This window comes from Leopardus geoffroyi, chromosome E1 (assembly GCF_018350155.1).
Source record: "Leopardus geoffroyi isolate Oge1 chromosome E1, O.geoffroyi_Oge1_pat1.0, whole genome shotgun sequence".
In the NCBI taxonomy this organism is placed as follows: Eukaryota; Metazoa; Chordata; class Mammalia; order Carnivora; family Felidae; genus Leopardus; species Leopardus geoffroyi.
The window spans coordinates 25,682,521-25,704,833 of NC_059330.1; the positions used below are offsets into that span (position 1 = coordinate 25,682,521).

General features: G+C 34.9%; 1 protein-coding gene across 1 annotated transcript in view; it reads left to right on the plus strand.

The window, feature by feature from the left end:
• The window catches only part of BCAS3 (BCAS3 microtubule associated cell migration factor), a 620,462-nt gene that overhangs the window by 251,118 nt on the left and 347,031 nt on the right, over positions 1-22,313 (plus strand). The window contains exon 16 of the mRNA XM_045490037.1: positions 6,422-6,686. Coding sequence (XP_045345993.1) covers positions 6,422-6,686 — 265 coding nt within the window. The remainder of the gene's footprint in view (positions 1-6,421; positions 6,687-22,313) is intronic.

The window sequence follows — 22,313 nt, forward strand, 5'->3', positions numbered from 1 at the left end:
CTCTGAGGTGTCAGCACAGAGCCCAACACAGGGCTCAAACTCACAGGCTTTGAAATCATGACCTGAGTCAGTTAGACACCCAACTGACTGAGCCAGCCAGGCGCCTCTGACATATGTATTCTTAAAAGCCTCTAAATTGATAAAATTGATAATAATGAGCATCTAATGAGGATTCCCAGAACTATGTTAGTTACTCTTTGCTTGATTTTTTCTATCATTTTATACCACACTTCTTTGGTGAATGGAGGGACTCTTAATAAGAATATACTGCTTACCCATGTTATGTTGTAGTCACTTATTTACTCCAACCCCAGATGTGAAGTGAGCCATGATGGGCACAGATAAAATGCTAACTTCGGCTATGTAGCAGCTGTGTATCTTCTTTTGAGCACAGAATAATAGAGACATCTCAAAGAACTAAACGACAGTTAAAAGAAACCTCAACTATAAAAAGAGGCTGTAGAACTTCCCTTTTAGCAAACTGACTAGTTAGTTTTTTCATTTTTTTAAGTAACAGCTTTTCTGAGACAGAATTCACATACATAAAGTTCACCCTTTTAAAGTGTACAGTTTAGTGCTTTTTAGTATACAGACTGGTATATTGATCACTACTATTTTATTCTAGAACATTTTCATCACCCCAGAAAGAAACCTGGTACCCATGAGCAACTATTCCCCCTTCCCTTCTTCCTGGCTCTTGAAAATTGCTAATCTATTTTCTATATCAATGGATCTGCTTATTCGGTACATTTCATATAAACAGAATCATATAATATGTAACCTTTTCTCATTTTACCTACTATTTTAGAAGTTCATTCATGTTGTAGCATGTATCAGAACTTTATTACATTTTGTGGCTGAATAATATTCCCTTGTATGGATATACCACATTTTTTCCATTTATTAGTTGGTAGACATTTGGGTTGTTTCCACTTTTGAACTCTAAGGATACTGCTATAAACATTAGTGTGCAGGTTTTTGTTTGAACATGTTTTCGGTTCTCTTGGGTATTTAAGAATGAAAGTGTATGTTTAACTTTTACAGGAATTTTCCGAGTGTCTACACCATTTACTTTTTTCCCAGCAATGTATGAGGGCTCAACTTTACCCACATCCTCATCAACACTTGTTATTTTATCTTTTTTTTTTCACTGTAATGAGGTTTATTTATTTTAATATGAAGTTTATTTTTATATTTATTATTTATTATTAATTTATTTTTTAAATGTGAAATTTATTATCAAATTGGTTTCTATACAACACCCAGTGCTCATCCCAACAGGTGCCCTCCTCAATGATGATCACCCACTTTCCCCTCCCTCCCATCCCCCCATCAACCCTCAGTTTACTCTCAGTTTTTAAGAGTCTCTTATGGTTTGGCTCCCTCCCTCTCTAACTTTTTCTTTCTTACTTACTTACTTTCTTTTTTTTTTTTTTTAATAGCCATTCTTTTCAGTATGAAGTGGTATCTCATTGTGGTTTTTATTTACATTTCCCCAATGACTAAAAAGATGTTGCACATCTTTTCATGTACCTTTTGGCCATTTCTATACCTTCTTTGGAAAAATATCTTTTCAAAATTTTTGCTTGTTTTAACTGAATTATTTGTCTTTATGTTGTTGAGTTGAAAAACTTATTTATGTATTCTACATGCTGGACCTTTATCAGACATATTATTTGGAAAATTTTCTCATATTCTATGGATTGTCTTAAATTTTTAATAGTATTCTTTGCTGCAGAAAAGTTTTTAATTTTGAATAAGTACAATTTATCTACTTTGTCTCTTGTTGCTTGTAGGTAGTCTCAATTAATAATCCATTTAAGAATCTAATGTAGTAACCTGTTAGAGTGATAATAGTGGTTTAGTCCTTGTTGTTAGCAGTGAAAACAGATGTTTGAACAGAATAGGGATATATTTTTATGGTAATTCTGATAATTATAGCAAACATCTTTGTTCATTGTTTAATAAATGATAGGCACGATTCTAAGTGCTTTACATGTTAATTCATTAAATCTAAAACCCCAGAGACTTGCATTATTGTTTTCATTTTACCAATTGAAGAACCATAAGGCAGAGAGTTGTTAACTAACTTTTCCATGGCTCTGTACCTAGTAAGTGATAGATACATTTATTCCTCTGTGCTACCTGTAGGGAAAGCCTGTAATCACATGTAAAGATTTTATACTTAACAGTGCTGTTTCCATATGTTTTCACTATCTTTTTTAATATTAAAGTTTAATGATTATTTTACATTTCAAATTGGTTACTCTTATCCAATGAAAATTATATGTGTATGTGCATGTCTCACATGTCTTTGTGTATCTATATGTGTGTTTATGTGATATGTATATACATATATACACATAAATATCTGTACATACTTATCTATTTTTGCATTAAGAGATGTCCAAGATAATTTGAAATAGTTGTCTCTGGGTTTGGGGGTTTATATGTGTATATGTGTGTGACTTTTTTTTTTTCAACCAAGATGACTTTCTCCAATAGTTTTGGGTTAATGTTGAATTGAATACAGCTCTATTCACCTTGAAGACAAAACAGAATGTCTGCTGGCTGTTGAATTTAGAAAAGAACTATAATTTCATTGGTGTCATGTTCCTAACTAATATCTTGCATGGATTCTTCTTATGGGGAAGGCTTTCTGTGTAGTTTTCCCTCTCTTTACTGTGGAGTATCTTGTAAACCATCGGAATAATACTGACCTGAGGGTCTTACTGTGTTTTTAACTTTGACTTTAGATTTTCAAGGCCCTCTCTGCTTTGAAGTTTATGAAGATTTGACAAGTTTACATTTACTACCATGGTGGTGGTATAAAATGGGTCAGCAAACTGTGGTCCATTGGCCATATGTGGCCCTCTGTCTATTTTTGTACATCTCATGAGCCAAGAATGGTTTTTATAAACATCAGCATTGGGATCTACTTGATGATAATGTTATGGGCTTTGAACCCTAAATAAACAAAATATTATCTCCTGTAAAAAACAGATGCCATTCTTCTTATTAGTAGACTTACATTATAAAAATTATATTTGGTAAAAATTTTGTCAAATTTTGTTTTCTTTCTTGTTATTCTCAGTACCTAGATAGTATCCTTGGTTTTGCTTTCTTGCCTGAAGAGCCTAAAATTTTACTTTCTGGCCCCTTATGGAAAAAGTTTTCTGACCCCTGTTCTGAGAGAAACCTGTACTTGTCTCAAGTCCACATTCATTCTCTGCTCTAGTTTCATAGCAGTTTGAAATGCTAAGTAGGAGCCATACAATATATCTCTTGCTGTCCAGATCTGCTTGGATTGGGTTAATTCCTGAGTTCAGTATAGTAAATAGTCCTTAAAAATAATAATTATCTAAGTATGCTTACTTCCTAAATTTGAGGGTACATGTTTGGACCATACTTTTTTGGTACCTGTACTTGTTTAGTTTAAGCTTCTAACAATTGCCTGATGTTACTTGCCATGATATTTAGTACTGTAGCATGGAAACAGAGATATAGCTGCCATCTAGCTTTCCTGTTTTGTGAAGAGAAAGTCTTTATTAGAAATATCATTTCAAAATTCAGGTCCAGAAATGCTGCAGATGATGTTGTCATTTTATTACTAGTTTGCCATTTTATAATATTTCTTGTCTTTGATAATATATGAAAAACCACCCAACTTGTTTCATAAGACCAAGTTATATTATTTTGCATTTTGTGAGTAGATGACTTATTATCTTCTATGTTATGTAAAGGATTAAACTTTCTCTAAGTCTCTTGACAGCTAATATCTTCTCTGTTCATTTAAGTATCCTAATGTGTCTCAAGGTTATAGAGCAGAATCACTTCTTTAATAGCACTTTTGTAAGCAAGCATTTAGGTGGAATTCTGTCTTCCTGCCTTGACCCTGATTGTTAGCACCACTTTATATCAGAAGTATTTTTAAAATGAAAGAAGAAAACTTCTTTTCATGGACAGACCAGGAAGTGGTCTTGATCATAAAGTATTCTGGAAAAAGGTTTTAGATAACGTGGATTAGTTGCCCTGTGGATGGAACACAAGTTACTCAATAAGTCTACAGGTGTTTTTTCTTTATATGTTTGATTCTGGCTTATGTTAATGCATTTCATATTACAATATTAAACTTGTCTGGAACTATTTTTCTTTTCCTTGCTTCTGCTGTTTATACTTTTCTTTGTCTCCTTCCCTGTCTTTTGCTTTTCTGTAAGTCTGTTTAGCTGGAAGTTATTGTAGGCATACTGCAGAGGTAAAGCACTTGTGGACTAGCTTTTTATTCATAACTCTAGAATCTTGGGAGTTAATTTTTTCAGATTTCAGGAGGTCCTTTTAACATTAAACATAAACATGTCATTAGGATATATCGCAGTGATTGAAATAAAAGGAGTTTGGTTGAATTTTGGGTTTATCTGTGTATTGATAATTTTAGTCTAGCAATAGCCTAGCAATGAAGTATCCTGTCTTGATATATATGACTAAGATTTCTTTTGATTTCCAAGGTTCTGGGCTCTTTTAGAGACTTGTACTTTGATGTATACTTGTAGGTTTTGTTGGTAGACTATTTCTGGAATATTAGTCATGGTTTTAATCTGAACTTAGACTTATTTGAACATCTAATATATTGGAAAGTATTGGTTTCTCTGACTGCTGAAGGAGTTTTACTTAGCTCGTATTATAATGCTATGCCACACATTCATATATTATGTGTCTATACCTGTATACATTTTCCATGTTAAATTCCACTTACAAACGTATTATCTTTATTATACCATATTTTTACTTGTTTGAATTCTTTTTTTTTTAAAGCACTGTTTGACTATAGTTTTATATGGTGGAAAATTAATCATTTAGTCAATAACACAGAAAATCTTAACAATCTGTAACTTGCCTTTCTTTTAGAGGCTATGCTTTAAAATGGTTAGAACAACGTTAAATTTTACTTGATTTTCTTTTTAAGAAGAAAAGTAAATGGAGACATTTTTGTTCAAGTTGTTATCATTAGATTGATATTAAGATGAAAGTAGTAAATTAGGTTTACTAATTTGAAAATAATTGAACTTCTGTATTCAATGCCTGGTAAGTGTCATACAAATTAGTAATTAATTTCCCCTAAATCAAATGTGTGATCAGCCACTTGTTGCAAATAAAGGTTTCTTTGAACATAGTTGCATTCATTCATTTATATATTTTCTGTGGCTACTTTGACACTAGAAGGTCAGAGCTGAGTAGTTATAGCAGAAAATAGAGACTGGATAACCTGTAAAAGTTTGCCAACCACTGCAGATAAATGAGGTGTAGGTGTGTGTGTGTGTGTATGTGTGTGTGTGTGAAAGAGAGAGAGAGAGAGAGAGAGAGAGAGAGAGAGAGAGATTAGAGTGCTTTGAGACCTTTTCTCTTCTGCATTCCTCCTTTCTTAAGGGTCCTATGTTCCTGACTGTTGAAGGAACTTTTACATAATTTTCCTTCAGCCACCCTCATCCCTGCTGCAAATCCACTCCCCTGCATTTCACTCCCATAATCATTCTTCCAAACCTGAAATCTTGATTGCACTATTTCTTAAATAAAACGCACACACCTCTTGTTCTGGATTTGCCAAGTCTGATTTTTTTTTTTTCTGACATGCTGAACTACTTGCTCATCATTTCTGTGTTATGCTTTTGCATTTATAGCTAATGTAGACTATCTGAATATCTCTAAATTGGAGTGTCTTCTCTTATTTCTTTGTAAGTATATCCTACTTCAAAACTTATTTCCAGAATCCAGGCCTTTCCTATACCTCCACCTTCACCATCTCCTTTTTACCTCTTACAGAGACTATATATTTCTTCCTTTTTCTTACCACTGTGCCTGGTACACAAGACACTTATTTTGCTTTTTAATATAATACATTATCACAAATTTCTCACATGTCTTTTCCTCCTGTTAGACTGTGAGCCCAAAGATTATTTCCTATTCACCTTTTTATTCCTGGTGCTTAGCGTGGAACCCAACAGATAGCTCAGTGAATGATTGGATTAATAACTTCACCTACATTGTATAATGTTTGTTTTTATTTTTACTATTTTATGCTTATTAGAAGGAAAATTAATTTAGAGAAATAAAACTGACCCATATTTTTGTAGCTCTGTAGGTAAAACTGCCTAGGTCTGGATTTTTTTTACTTGGCACTCTGTGCTGCAAGGGACAGAACTTTCTACTCTAAAACTTATCAAATCCCTGATATGGTGGTTTGATCAATATTTACCATGAAACTTGTCTGTAAAATAAAAAAGTTTTAAGTTATACTTGATCTTAGGTAAATTTGGTAAGAAAGGCAAGTATTTCTATTCACATCTGCTGATATGTATGTGATACTCCTAGATAAATCCAAATAGTTTCAATCTCTCTTTTTGCGTTTTTCCCTATCCATTTCCAGGTACAAGACATCTGCTTCAGCCATGACTGTCGCTGGGTTGTGGTCAGTACACTCCGGGGGACTTCCCATGTTTTCCCCATCAACCCTTATGGTGGCCAGCCTTGTGTTCGAACACATATGTCACCACGAGTTGTGAATCGTATGAGCCGTTTCCAGAAAAGTGCTGGGCTGGAAGAGATAGAACAAGAACTGACGTCTAAGCAAGGAGGTCGCTGTAGCCCTGTTCCAGGTCTATCAAGTAGCCCTTCTGGATCACCTCTGCATGGTAAACCTAATTTTCTCTCTCTCCACTGAACCTACTATCTTTCTCTCATTATCCTTACTAGTCAAGATCTGGGATAAAATAATTAAAACATTTTTCCCCCTCATGTGTTCATGCAAAGACAAGATCTTAGGCTTATTTTGGGACATTCTTAATTTATTAAATAATTTAATAAAGGTGGGAAAGGTGATTTTTGCCATGCTAACTAACTTTTAGTTCATTGAGAAATATTCATTGTTGGAGAGTTTAATAAAGGTGGGAAAGGTGATTTTTGCCATGCTAACTAACTTTTAGTTCATTGAGAAATATTCATTGTTGGAGAGTAATAGTCATGAGTCATGTGTATTTTGGAATAGCATTTGCATTTTATTTTTTTTAATATGAAATTTATTATCAAATTGGTTTCCATACAACACCCAGTGCTCATCCCAGAAGGTGCCCTCCTCAATACCCATCACCCACCCTCTTCTCCCTCCCACCCCCCATCAACCCTCAGTTTGTTCTCAGTTTTTAAGAGTCTCTTATGCTTTGGCTCTCTCCCTCTCTATGCATTTTATTTTAAAATACACCTGTGGGATTATGTTTATGAGATTAATTCATGTTGTTCAATGGAGGTTTACTTCAGTTATTTCCATTGCTCTTAGGTATTTCATTGTACAAATATGCTTCTATGTATTTATTTGTCTATCCTTTTTACTACTATTGTTGATGCATATTTGGGAGGTTTCTGGTGTTGGGTTATTATACATAGTGATGCAGTGAAAATGTTTGTACTTGTTTCTTGGTGCAAATGTGTTATCATTTGTGTGTGTGTGTGTGTGTATGTATTCTCATTTTTTAATGAAATGATGGGTGTGTATGTGCATCTTGACCTTGGTAGATAATACTGGAGTGGTTGTACCATTTCATTTCCATTAGAATGGCAAAAAAAATTGTTTATATTAGATGATACTTTTTCTAGAGCATTGCAGGTTCTTCTTGACAGATGACCAATTTATATTTTTAAGAATAGAGGATTTTATACAGAGAGATTATGGTTACTACAGAAACCAATTTTTAAAAAATGTTTTAATGTTTAGTTTTGAGAGAGAGAGAGAGAGAGAGAGAGAGAGAGAGAGCGGGGGAGGGGCAGAGAGCGAAGGAGACACAGAATCTGAAACAGGCTCCAGGCTCCTAGCTGTCAGCACAGAGCCCGACACGGGGCTCGAACTCACGAACTGTGAGATCGTGACCTGAGCTGAAATCAGTAGCTCAACTGACTGACCCACCTAGGTGCCCCACTACGGAAATCAATTTGTATTTATTCAATTGATCTGAAATGTACATAACATAAAATTAACCATTTAATATTAAGAATTCAATGGCATTTAGTACGCTCATGATGAACCACCACTTCTAACTAGTTCCAAAATGTTTTCCTCACCTAAGAAGAACACCGTGTATTCTTTAAGCAGTTACTACCTGTTCCTCTCTCACTAAGTCCCTAGCAACCACCAGCCTGTTTTCCATCTCTGTGGATTTACTTGTTCTGGATATTTCATATAATAATCCATATGTGATCATATATGATTGTTTTTTCTGGCTTATATGACATGGTATAATGTTTTCAAGGTACAGCCACACATAGTATATATCAGTACTTCATTCCTTTTTATGGCCGAGTAATATTTCACTGTGTGTATATACTCCAATTTTATCTATTCTTCCATTGATCGACATTTGGGTTTTTTCCACCTGTTTGCTGTTTTGAACAGCGCTGTGCTGAATATGAGCATGCAAGTAGTTGTTTGAGTACCTCTGAAGTTCTCTTGGCTTTATACCTATCCTTATTTGTTTCAGCTTCTGCTTAAACATGTATCCTTTTGTAATACCTAATCAATTCTAGATATATATTTTCTGTAGGAAGTTTTAAGATAGACTGAAATCATATAAGTACATAGAATCCTGGGGAGAAATTCTGTAACTCAAAAAAGCTTGGAACCTCGTTTTCTCCTTAGGTGATGCTATATGCTTTGGCCCCATTATTTTTATAAGAATAGTAGTTATTTATGTTTATTTACCTAGTGACCCATGATCTTCAAGGTTGAAGATCTTTAGAATCAGTCCTATGTGAAAATCTTCTAGAATCAGTCCTAGAAGTCATTTTGAAAAGCATTTAGAATTAAAAAAAAAAAAAAGCTTAGAAAGTTACGGGATATTTGTATTTTCAGCCATTTGCAAGAAATTTTACTTCAGAAATAATTACTTAAACTTTTGTTGTATAATTAGCCTCATAGTGTAGATTCTTTGAGGACCTTTCTCTTTGTGTTAAGGAGTTTCCTTCAATTAAATTTCACCAAACACTTTATGGAGAGAGATTCAGAGTACACATGGGGCAGCTAGGTTGACCAAAGAACAGAAGTAATCATAAAAAATTACGAAGGATGTATAGTCCTTATATTTGTACATCTTAAGAGAGTATCTTTTGAGCATCCTTTTTCTTCCTGTTCTTCCTTCCCTGTTAAGCTTACTACACACCAGTCTTTGGTTACAAAGTTCACAAAAAATTAAGGTGATCTCTGCCGTCAGATATCTCTGGTCCAAGAGAGAATGCAGATATTAAATGACTGTGAACAAATACCTTTCAGTGTATTTTTGTAGAAGGGTGCGATGTGCCAATCAATTAAGGATGTGTCATTTGTGAAAGAACAAATAGTTGAAGAGAAATACTTGATTTCTGAGTAAAAATACATGATTTTCTCTCAGCTTTATTGATTTCACAGCTCTGTTCATTTTTTTGCGTGAAGCTAACAGAAGGCGTCTCAGAGAGGAGATTATACTGTTTGACAGTACTGCTGTGCTTAACATTCCCTTTGAAAGCTAGGAATTTCAGGAGGCATTTTCCTCCTGATAACATGTACTAAAGTCTTATTATGTTAGAATTTCACCCCATATTTCTGTGTAGTATTTCTCATTTGTAAAGCATAGACCTTTGAGTGATGGTCATTTTTCTCCATGATCTTTTTGTATCTTACATGTCAAAACAAAATGGGCATTGTTGTTGGACAGTTCTAAAAATGCTGTATTTACAGTTTGTGTGGATAAACAGTCTGATGCTGGTCAAAAACAATGTAAACCTTTGAACAGGGAGGGATTCATCTTGAAAATGAATCATGCTTTGGCAGTATTACCGTTGTTTGTGTGTGCTCTTTTTAGCAAAGTAAAGGAAACTGTTAAATAACAGTTGATATAGGGATATTTCCTTTTTACTCTCTGGAGTCAATCCAGTTTAGGTTAGGATTATTTTATCTATTTGCCTTTTTTTTTCTTAACAGAGGATGTTTATTTATTTGAAATATATTCTCTCTAAATAATCTCTTTCATTTCCGATCTTGTTGCCTGGACCTTAGTCTCTCTGAGGGTTCTTAACTTAAGATCCATGAACATGCATGGGGAGAAATTGCATCTTTGTATTTATATCTTCTAACCAAAATTAAGGATTTATTTTTATTTTGAATATAGACAAAACATCTGTGTTTTTATTGGGGACAACGTCACAAGTAGTACATTGTCACCAATAGAAACACAGATATTTTCATATCACATTATATGCAAAATATGTGTATCTTGAAATGCTTTGAATTACTGAACATATTTTGAAATACTGATTATGCTCATCATTGTTTTGCAGTTATAAGTTATGACATAATAATATTACTGATTTAAATATTTATTACGTATAATGCTATAGCAGAACTTAATTTTTAGAATGTATTGATAACTATGCTTCTAAATAATTTTTAATTTGTAATTCTATTTATTTTATTTCATTAATTTGTAAGTATTATTCCAAAAAAGAGTCCACAGCTTTCCCAGACTGCCCAAGTAGTCCTTGACACAAAAATCATTAAGAGTACCTAATCTTTGGGGCGCTTGGGTGGCTTACTCGGTTAAGCATCCAACTCTTGATTTCAGCTCAGGTCATGATCTCACAGTTTGTGAGTTTAAGCCCCGCCTCAGGCTCTGCGCTGATAGTGTGGAGCCTGCTTGGGATTCTCTCTCTCTCCTTCTCATTCTCTCTCTCTGTCCTTCCCCTCCTCGCTTTCTCAGTCTCTCTCTCTCAAAAATAAATAAATTAATTAAAAAAAAAACCCTGATCATCATTTCTTACCTCATCTGTTTCAGTAGCCTCCAGCCTTTTGTGACTGTCAAAAGCATTTCCTTTGTTAACCATAAATATGATCTTCTACTTTTCTGCTTAAAATCTTTCAGTGTCTCTTCATTCTTATAGAATATTAGAGAAGGTTCCATCTTATTTCCAACTTCTTGTCCCTCCCACCATAGCTAGGTTTCCCTGAATATGCCACATGTGTCTATTTCTTGGCACCTTTCCTATTATATACTTTTCTCTATTTGAGATAATTATAACCCCCTTGAATGCCTGTTAAATCCCTATTTAGCTAAAAATATCCTTTCATCTTTTAAGCCTGTCTTAAAAATCTCTTGATGTTGTGTCAGTCTGTATTAGCCTTGATGTTGGCTGAAGATGGGGTCTTTTTCTTGTTTGTATTTGTATTTTGACACCTCACATAGTATTGGTAAAATGTAGACTCTAAGGCTTCAAGCTGGAGTTTTCAAACATCTTTAGAAGTTCTAATAAAAACAATTTAGATTTAAATCATTGCTTGTCAGGGGCGCCTGGGTGGCTCAGTTGGTTAAGCGTCCGACTTCAGCTCAGGTCATGATCTCACGGTCCGTGAGTTCGAGCCCCGTGTCGGGCTCTGGACTGATGGCTCAGAGCCTGGAGCCTGCTTCCGATTCTGTGTCTCCCTCTCTCTCTGCCCCTCACGTTCTGTCTCTCTCTGTCGCTCGATAACAAATAAACTTAAAAAAAAAAAGTATTTAAATCATTGCTTGTCAGAATGAAGAGCTTCTCATTCATAGTAACATTGCTTTTCATTTTAACATCTGTGAGATACATTCATTTGTTCAACAACTGTTAATTAATGTTTACTATGTTCAGGCACTGTTCCTGAGCTCTAGGAAAAGAGCAGTGAACAAAAGAGGAAAAAATCCCTATTTCCATGAAGGTGACTTTTTAGTACAGTGATATGAACAATGAAAAGGATGGATGGATGGATAGATGGATGGGTAGGTAGGTAGATAGTTTTGTGTGCTGTGGAGAAAAATAAAGGATGAAAGGGGAAGTAGGGGATGCCTGGATAAGATCCCAATTTGAAATTAGAAAGGTTCCCACAGGCCTTACTAAGATGACATTTGAACAAAGATCTGATGGAAGTATGGGAGAAAGTCATGCAAATATCTGGGGAGTATGTCTGAGGAAGAAGGAACAGCCAGTGTAAAATCCCTGCACTGGGAGTGTGCCTAGAGTGTTCAAGGAAAGGCAAAGAAGACAGTGTGGCTGAAGCACAATGTGCAAGGTGCATACTAGAAGATGAGGTTACAGAGGAAATATGGTCAGATCATGTCAGCCTCTGACTTTTACTCAGAGTGAGGTGGAGAAGCTGTGAAGAGAGCTTGGAGAAAAAGAGTGACATAAGACTGTGTTTTAGTAGGATCAGAATGGAGATTTGTATTGAGAATTCACAGTCCTAGGTGACAAGGGTAGAAGCCTAGTGAGACTGGTTAGGAGAGTATTGCAGAAATCCAGGTTAGAGAGGAAAGGCTTAGACTGAGTTGTTTATAATGGAGATTGTGAGTAGTGATTTTATTCTTGATACATTTTGATGGTAGGGTTAACAGGATCTGGCATTTATTATGTCAAGTATGACAGAAGAGAGGAGTCAGGGTAACTAGTAAAGCTTCTGGCCTGAGCAGCTGGAAGGACGGGGTTGCCTTCATGTCAAATGAGGAACACAATGTTAAAGTAGGTTCGGGGATAGGGGCAGGATCAGAAGTTTCGGACATGTTTAGTTTAAGATGTATCTTTGGCCTCCTAGCGATATTAAGTGGATATTCGGTTCTACAAGCCTGGAGTTCAGTGGAAAGGACTAGACTGAGGATAAGTGTTTGGAAGGCACAGGTGAAGCCAAAAGCAGGATGAGATCACCTAGTGAGTTGAGTAAGAAAAAAAAATAAAGATGTCCCAAGACTGAGACCTGGGCCCTCCACCATGAAGTAGCTAGTAACAGAGAAGGAAAACCATATATGAGAAATCCTAGAGGTCAAATGAGAAAATTTTTTTCTGAGAAAAGAGAGGGATCCAGGTGTCAAATTCTGCTGATAGGCCACTTAAGATAAAGACTGAGATGGGAATGCAAACTGGTGCAGCCACTCTGGAAGACAGTATGGAGGTTCCTCAACAAACTAAAAATAGAACTACCCTACAACCCAGCAATTGCACTACCAGGCATTTATCCAAGGGATACAGGTATGCTGTTTCGAAGGGACACATGCACCCCCATGTTTATAGCAGCGCTATCAACAATAGCCAAAGTATGGAAAGAGCCAAATGTCCATCGATGGATGAATGGATAAAGAAGATGTGGTATATATATACAATGGAGTATTATTCAGCAATCAAAAAGAATGAAATTTTGCCATTTGCAGCTTCATGGATGGAACTGGAGGATATTATGCTAAGTGAAATTAGTCAGAGAAAGACAAATATCATATGACTTCACTCATTTGAGGACTTTAAGAGACAAAACCGATGAACATAAGGGAAGGGAAACAAAAATAATATGAAAACAAGGAGGGAGACAAAACAGAAGAGACTCATAAATATGGAGAACAAACTGAGGGTTACGGGAGGGTTTGTGGGAGGGGGAATGGGCTAAATGGGTAAGGGCACTAAGGAATCTACTCCTGAAATCATTGTTGCACTATATGCTAATTAATTTGGATGTAAATTTTACAAAATTAAAAATAAAATTAAAAAATAATAATTTATAGAAAAAAAGACTGAGAAAGCAATAGAATACCATCAAATTTCGTAATGTAGAGGACATGTGACCATGATAAGAGCAGTTTGGTGGAGTGGGAGGAGCCTGATAGGAATGGATTCTGGTGAGACAGGAAGAGGGAAATTGGAGACTGGTATTAACAAGTCTTTCCAGAAGCACTGATGTAAAAGGGAGCAGAAAAATGGGGAGAAGTTAGAGGGAAAGAAAAGACTGCTTTTGTTTCTTCATGGAATCAGGAAGTGAGGATGGTGGCAGGTATTGGGAGCTTTAAGGAAAAGGGCAAAGGTCACAAAATAGTCCTCTAGGAGAACAGCATTTCTTTTACCAGTTAGTAAATTTTTGATGAATAGAGAAACCATTTCTTCCACGATTATTTATGCCCCAAGCAAATTCAATGACTTGTCTTCGCTCTCTAGTATGATACCTTATTTCTACACCTGAACTGCTTTCTGCATATTTCTTCTGGTACACAATGCATTTTTCAACCTCAGCTCAGATTATGATGTGTAACTTTATGTATTTACTCCTTCTGTATGCTCTTGTTGCTTACTACTTTCTACCTTTTTGTTTCTTCTTTTTTTGATGACCTCCATTATGAAGCTGGAATGTGCTCAGGGAGGCAGTTGGAGGACTAGAGTCAGACTACTTGTGGTGGAATCTATCCCCCATGATTTCATAACTCTGTAATCTTAGACAAATTACTTAAATACCTGTGCCTTAATTTTCTATCTATAAAATGGGGTTAATATTACCTACCTGGCAGGATCACAGCACTTTAAATAGTGTTTGTACATATCAAATCCTAAGTAAAAATTAGCTGCTATGATTAGTGTCATTGATAGTGTTTATTATTGAGGAGGTATATAGGACTGATTGATTTTTTGTATTTTTATATAGTACCTCTTGAATCCAGAAAACAGAATAAACGAGTAAGTCACTGAATAATATAAATGAAATATAATTGTGACTTTATTGTATATAGGTTTTAATATCATTATAGAACTCAGTATTGGTAAGTTGACTACTTTTTAAAAAATGTTTATTTATTTATTTTGAGAGAGAGAGAGAGAGAGAGAAGGAGAAAGAGAATCCCAAGCAGGCTTCACAGTGTCATTGCAGAGCCTGAAGCAGATCTCAGAACCATGAGATCATGACCTAAGCCGAAATCAAGAGTCGGATGCTTAACCAACTGAGATACCCAGGCGCTCTGATAAGTTGACTTCTGATATGTTTCTGAAATGAAGGGAGATACCAACACAAAACTGAAAGTGCAGGTAGTGGTATTCCTTCTTTTTTATCTGTGTTTGTTATTTTAATATCATCAGGAAATACATTTTGATTAATTTATTCACCTCTTCTTTAGTCCTTTGCATTTCTTTACAAAGTGATAGGGCTTTTTAGCCTTTTTTTTTTTTTTTTTTTTTTAATCCTGCTATTTCCACTGAGTTAACACAGGGGTTTTGGATTCACTTTTGCACTTCTCCAGAGTTCTTGGAAGTGTCTCCTTTCCCATCAACTCGTTGTTCCTCAGGGGAGGAGTCCTCTTTGAGTCACAGTTTTTGGCATCTGAATTCCAGATTCTGCTTCTTCCAAATGGAGCTGGCTGATGAGACTGAGACCTCTAGAGGGGCCTCTGAATTCTTGGATGTGAAGCCTCTAGATTTTAGTAAAGTACTTTTAAATAACTGGTAGCATTACTAGTCTTTTTAGCATCTGTGTGATGCATTCTTTTTACCGCTCAGAAATTGTTTATAGTCTTTATGATGGTTTTGTAATTACTTACTTTTGTTGATCAGTAGTTTTCTTGATACAGACCACAACACAATTGTAAATACAAAACAACCACACATTTCAGCCTTATACAGTTTCACCTACTTAAGACAATCAATAATGTGATGATTCCTGACTTCTCTTTCCACATCACTGTTTACTTGTGGATTGAAGTTTCCATTTGTATGTTTTAATTTTTGCCAAGAAAAATCAATCATGTGCACTGTAGTTCTGCTTTAAATTTTATGCCTCATATCACACAGGGTATATATAGAGTATATACATGTTAACTGGATAAAGTCTTCTTTTAGGCTATATTAGTTTACTACCTGGATTTTTACTGGTTATATATACTTTACTGTTTTAGTTCAGATTGAAGTCTTGTTTCTAATTTGTTCTTGTTAGATCTAATAGTTTTCCCAGTGAATTTGTTTTCTTATAAGTTCTTTGATCATCCTTTTTACAACGTTGCTACAATATTATGCTAGTCTTTACCTTTACTATACACCAAAATCATATGGTATTTTAAGTATTTTTATGTCAATTCCTATTGCTTTTCAGAGCAGATGAGTTCTTTAGGGCAAGTGGATTGAAAAGAGAGATCTCATAATTAATACCTTACTGAAAACAAGATGCTTTCATTTCAGAAGCAGTAACTGAAGAACCATCTATTAAATAAAGATAGCATAATTTTTTACTAGACTATTTTATAGAGCAGTTTTAGGTTCACAGCAAAATTGAGAGGGAGGTTCAGATAGCATAGTTTTTGAGGAAAATAAAATTACCTGTGGAGTATTTTTAAAAACTCTTACATTGCCTGTAAGATAAACTTTCGTGTAGTGCTATGAAAACTGATTAAACTCTGCTAGAATATTTTATCATTTTATCTATTTCATTTGGACTATGCTACATTTTTTCCCTCTGGAAGTTTTCTCTTAAATGCCACATAAGGTATTTAGCAATTGAAACCCACCCAGAATTTGTTCTTTCGTTTTTTACTGCTCATGCAATTATATTCTCTCTCTATTTTTTATGTTGGCAAATCAGACTCCATCCAGGTTTTTATAGTTTTGCTTTTAAATGGTTAAGGAGACATGCCTCTAGAGGGCGATCTTTTCTAAACTTTCCCATGATTGTAATCATGGCCACCCTAGCATGAACTTGGTGTACTATGGATGTGGATGTCTTATAACATTTTATAATAACCCGGCTTCCTTTTTACTATGTTTTCTATGGTTTATTTCTCAGAGTCTTCTTACAGAATCAGACTTTTGAAATATATTACAATTAATTAATATCATTTTAGTACTCCATCCAGATGCCTAGCTTCTATGAATGAATTTAGGTAATTGAGTGGAGGCAAATTTTTTAATCATTTGAATAAGTGATGTCTATATGTTCTAAAAATTCCTTTCTTTAGTCCTCTGTGTACTACTGTTCAAGGATTTGTTATCTCTATACTTTATGGGACCAGAGTGATTAAACTCTACCACTGAGGCATTATTAGAGTTTACAGTTAATCTCTGCTTCTCTTTTCTGTTAACATTGATTGGAGTTTTGTTGTTTTTCTTTACCTATTTAATGTATACTTTGGTCAAAGTAATACATGTATTATAAAAGTCAAATAAGACCACAATTTTATAATGACAAATGGCACTCTCTTGCCTCACCCCTCTCTACTCTTAGGTGTCACTCCTGAGAGACGTCTTCTTTCAGTTCTTCATAGTTTCTTCCTTGCTGTTTTCTTTTTTGCCCCTTTCTGGAAATCATGTTAGTTGGATAATGGATCTCCTACATTGAATCTGTAACTTCCTTTTCTATTTTTCTATTTGTCTTTTTGTTTTACTTTATGAGAGTATCCCCAACTTTGTCTTCTAATCTTGTTGTATTTTTATTTCTGTATCATGTTTTTAATATCCTTTTCTCCAAATGATTTTTTTTAACATTTATTTATTATATTATTGAGAGAGAGAGAGACAGAGCATGAGTGTGGGAGGGGCAGAGAAAGAGGGAGACACAGAATCTGAAGCAGGCTCCAGGCTCTGAGCTGTCAGCACAGAGCCTGACGCGGGGCTTGAACTCACAAACCGGGAATCATGACCTGAGCCAAAGTCAGATGCTCAACCAACTGAGCCACCCAGGCGCCCCTCTCCAAATGATTTTTTTATCACATCCTTTTCTTTTTTATATAGGTGGAATATTCTTTATCCTTTTGAGATATGGATATAGTTTTGAGGCATTTTTTTGCTCGATGCATTATCTCTATTTCGTATGAGTTCCTTTTTCAATTTTTTTGTTGTGATCATTATCTTTCATATTAGGACAGTGGTTCTCAACCCTGATTGTACCTTATAATTTGCCTTATAAGTATAAAAGGTACTGGTGCCTAGGCCCAGTCTCAGACTGATTAAACCAAAATATTGACCTGGATATCTTGGAATCCTTTGTGATCATTCTTATTTTTATTATTGAAATTTTATTACTTATTAATTTGTTTCATTATTTTATTTTTATTCAGCTAATTAATACATCTGTACTAAAGAAATGATTGGAAGTTCTTTGAGCAGGAGGAGGTCATACCAACTTCTAGTTCCCACTGATCCCTCAGGTGGGACTGGCAATTGTATTAGGGAACCCCCAATCAATACTATTTGTAGATCTTTTCACTTAGACTGGTCAGTTTTCCCACAAAGGAATCCTCTGTTTGGGGTGGATTTGGGGTAGTAGAAACTTTCTCTCAGTAAACTTAGAAGTCAGTTTTCAGGGAGTTGAAGGAGTTATATTATTTTAGTGATTAGAATAACAACAAGAGGATTTGGCATATCTGTTTGTATGTTACTATTGCCTTACTTTTCCAGTGAGGAAGACAAAGAAGTAAGAAAATTCTGGTCAGAGTCCAGTGAAACATTTTTTTCAAAATTTGGTTTTAGAAAAAATGGAGAAGGAAAAGAGAGTAGAAATTAGGCTTCTTAGGATGCATAATGACCAGTGTCTGAATAACTGACTCCAATTAACAGATTTAGAAATTATCACAGCTGGGAGTAGCAGCCATGAGTACTCTTGAACTTAAAATCTGAGCAGGAAGTAAAAATCTGACTGCTGGCCCATAGTTTATAAGCTACAAAAGGGTACAGAGAGTGGGGTCAGGGCTGTGCCAGGGTTACACATACTGAGAAATAGAAACTATTACGGTTCTTAGCATAATAGGTTTTTAGCATAAAATGATGTTTAGAATTTGGAGGAGGATGAGAAAAGGAAAGGGATTTAAGGTTCATTGAAAGAGTTATTAACATTGGATCGTGTGTTTTTGCAGGTGAGAATATTGAAGCTAGAACGAGGCACAGGAGTGAAACTATTTCAGAATGGATATACTGGAATTGATGTGGGCATTGTTGTTGTTGGCAGCCTCAGAAGAGAGAGGCTATTCTATTTTCATCCTTAGTAGGGAATGCTTAATATTTCACCCTTGTCTGATTTGGGAGTGGATTGAAATGTGTCCACATTTGATAAAATCATGGATAAGAGAAAATATAAAATGACAGTACTGATAAATGAATATGGTTTTTGGCAGTGAGCCAGCTGATTAAGAAAAAGTGTTTCTGCTATGGCAGAAGAATTACAGGGAAGGATATGGCGCCCAGATATGGTCATAGTAGCACTCCTCTTTGTGGTTCTCACTCTCAGGGAATTTCTATCAAGGGAGTTTTTATGTACATGACTAAATTCATGGTTTTGCTTTAGGAAAAGTTAGTTTTTAAGACAAGGACTTGAACAGTTTATTAGCACCCATATGGCATACTCTGATTTTTTTTTGGGGGGGGGAGGAGGTGAACAATTCTCTTTCACAAATTGTTGGTAATTTAGGCAGCTAAATTGGGCATGGGTTTCCCATTTTCTTCTTGAGCAGAACATGTAAGCATACTTTGATAGAGAGATATTTAAATGTTTTTAAGCTGGAAATAAAATATATGTGAATATAAAAGGTTTTATCTTCCCTGCTGTCAAAAAAGCTGACTTGGCCCTTTTGCACTATACTCCCAACTTTGTATGGTTGTTAAAATCTGTTGCTCTTTCCCATCTGAAGGAAATGCATCTTTGACACTTCTCATGACCTGAGTCATGATGCTGAAATAGAGCCAGAAAATATCCTTAACAGTCATGGGTAAAAAGAAGGGAGGCTTCTGTGTGGTGGGGGTGGGGGAGCGGGAAGGAGAGCAGGGGAGCAGGGCATCTTTGCTATTGATATTCCAGTTTATATCTTTTTGAATATTAGGAATGTTGCTTACATTTTACTACTATAATTTTTCAACAGAAAATACTCTGATTTTATATTTAATTTTTCCTTAACTATACAGTGCTTATTTGCAAAAGACAAGTTTTGCAAATGTTAAATTAAATCATTTGAATCCTCCAAGTCTGAAACAAATGCACCTAAATCTTGCAACTTATTTAATATGTTGTCTCAGTGTTTGTTTTTATCTCATAGCCAACTCCCAATTCTTCCACATGCTATATGTTCAGCAGTTTAAGTAATAAAGTTATATTTGTTTAATGATGCAGATAAGTTTATGTATTTTTTCCTTCGGACAGTGAAGTTCATCCTCCTGTTTGCTTTGCTGACATGATACAAAATTCATTGTGATATAAGCATGGGGGATATGAGCGTAGGTATATTTTCAAAAGAATTTCAGTGAGGATTTATTTATACTTTGGGAAGTTCATTGAACCCCAAATTTGGTTTAAGTGATGCTAGATTGCCGGGTTTTTAATTCTGGAGATTTTTCACCAGGGCTAACAGTCTTCACTTCTGAGCACTCAGAAGCTTGAGCTCAATTCGAAGTGGGAAATTTTGAGGCTGCTTAAATATACTAGATTTAGGAATAATGTGAATCTTAAAGTGAAAGACCCAGGATTCTTTTCTTTTATTCTTCTTATTCATAAAAGAGTTTGCTTTGTCATCTCTAGTGTTAAATATAGTCTAAATACTGTTTTGTTTTGTTTGTTTTTTGTTGTTTTGTTTTTGATATTTCATTGTTGTAAGAGTGGCAGGCTACAATCCTAATGTTTATAATGAATTAAAACTTGCTAAAACTTCTTGATATTTAAATTATTTAAGTTATTTAAATTAAAACTTAAATATTAAGAAGTTTTATAGTTTATAAAATGTTCTTCATCTCCAATCTTGGAATGCTCTAAGAATAATAAACCTAAAGTAATGAAATTTTTACTTAGGGGGGAAATTTTTTTCATTTATTTTATAAATTTGGGTTGGCTATGTGATTGAGACTAAATTGTGCCACAAATGTAGTGGAGAGGAAATGTAGGCAAGAGATTTTCCTACAATGTATTTCATTGCCTATCTCATACACCTTATTTTATCTTGAACTTTTTGGACATATTTCTTCTATTTTCCCCTGTTTATATTTTTTTCCCCTGTTTATATTTTTACATTTTATAAATGATGTTTCTAACTCTTGATCTCGTCTCCCTTTTCAGGCTTATTTTTACATTCCAGACTCCTTGTTCTAAGCATGCTTTAGTATCTTTTTGGAGCAGGGTGGATTGTCCCTTGCTGTATGTATAGTTTTAGCAAACTGGTTTCTTTTGATTTTTATTTTTGTGTTACAACTTTCTGAATTTATTGAGTTTATTTTAGATTTAAGGAAAGAAAAATAATCAAACTTGTATATGATAGTTGTGAGCCATTTAAATCATTAACTGGTGAAAACGTATTCAGACTACAGAAAGGAAAGCAATCTAGCAGTTTTTTAATTTAATTATTTATAAACATATATTTGTATAAATAGATAAACAAATTTATATAAATAGTTATTCAATAATTAGTGGCATCTCAATTCTCCAGGGCCTAAAGTTTTAATTCTTCTGACATTTAGGAAGCACTAGTACAAATCTCCACGCAGGCGACTTTGTATGTAGTGAGACGCAGTGATGACAATGTCATCATTCAAAACCTCAGTCCCCATCACGTAAAAAAAAAACAAAACACTGGTTTTCAAGTCGGATTTGTGGGAGATTTCTCTTCTTACCTTCCCACCCTTCCCCAAAGTACCTACTGTAATGTCTGTGTCGCCATGAACTGTTTGGTTGAAAAGCAACAAGTGTTTTTGCTTGAAATGCATAAAGATTTGCAGCACTTTGATTTCATCATCTGTCACTCCCCTCAGAAAAGTTACAAGGAGAAACAAGTCAATACCCAATCAGGATTGTCCTGAACTCTTTTCTGTCTTGAACTTTGTCACCTAAACTGTTTGATTGTTGTGTTAACAGTCTTTTAAAAAATATGTATATGTTATTTTTTCTTTTAATTGTGTGTTCTACTCTCCCTGGCTCCTGTGAACAAGCATTGCTTCCGCCCAGTTTGGTATGTGGGTCAGAAGGCGCTGTTTCTCACCAGGGCGCTGCTGTTTCCTTTTCCTACTTGAGTAGATTACAGATTATACTGGAATACGCCTGAGAAAAGGTCAAAAAGGAGGGTGAAAGTCCTGGAACTGCAGCTGGGAAGCTTGTCATTCTCATCTAGGAAAGGAGAAAGAAAAAAAAAAAAAAGAACAAGAGAAAGAAAGAAAGAGAGAAATAGAGACTCCCATCCCAACCAAAACAACCCACATTCAGGAAATTCCTATTTGCACAGGATACTTTTTATATACTCTGAAAGGATTTTATTTGGTTTTGATTAAATAATTATTGAGTGTTTGGCTGAGAAAGCTTTAATGTTAAATTAGATGGCAAGCTAGCGCTAAGCAGTGTTTTTAACTTTTCAGAGCCCAGATTTCCAGTGATTGTTTCAAAACAAGCTACCATTGTACTCTTTGACAGAGTCAAGAAGTCGGGAGCTTTTCAACTACAGAGTTAACTTAGTTAAACTCACTGGTATATTTTGGATTTTTATCCCTGTCAATTCCACAGCAGGATATTAAAAGCAGACCAAAAGTTT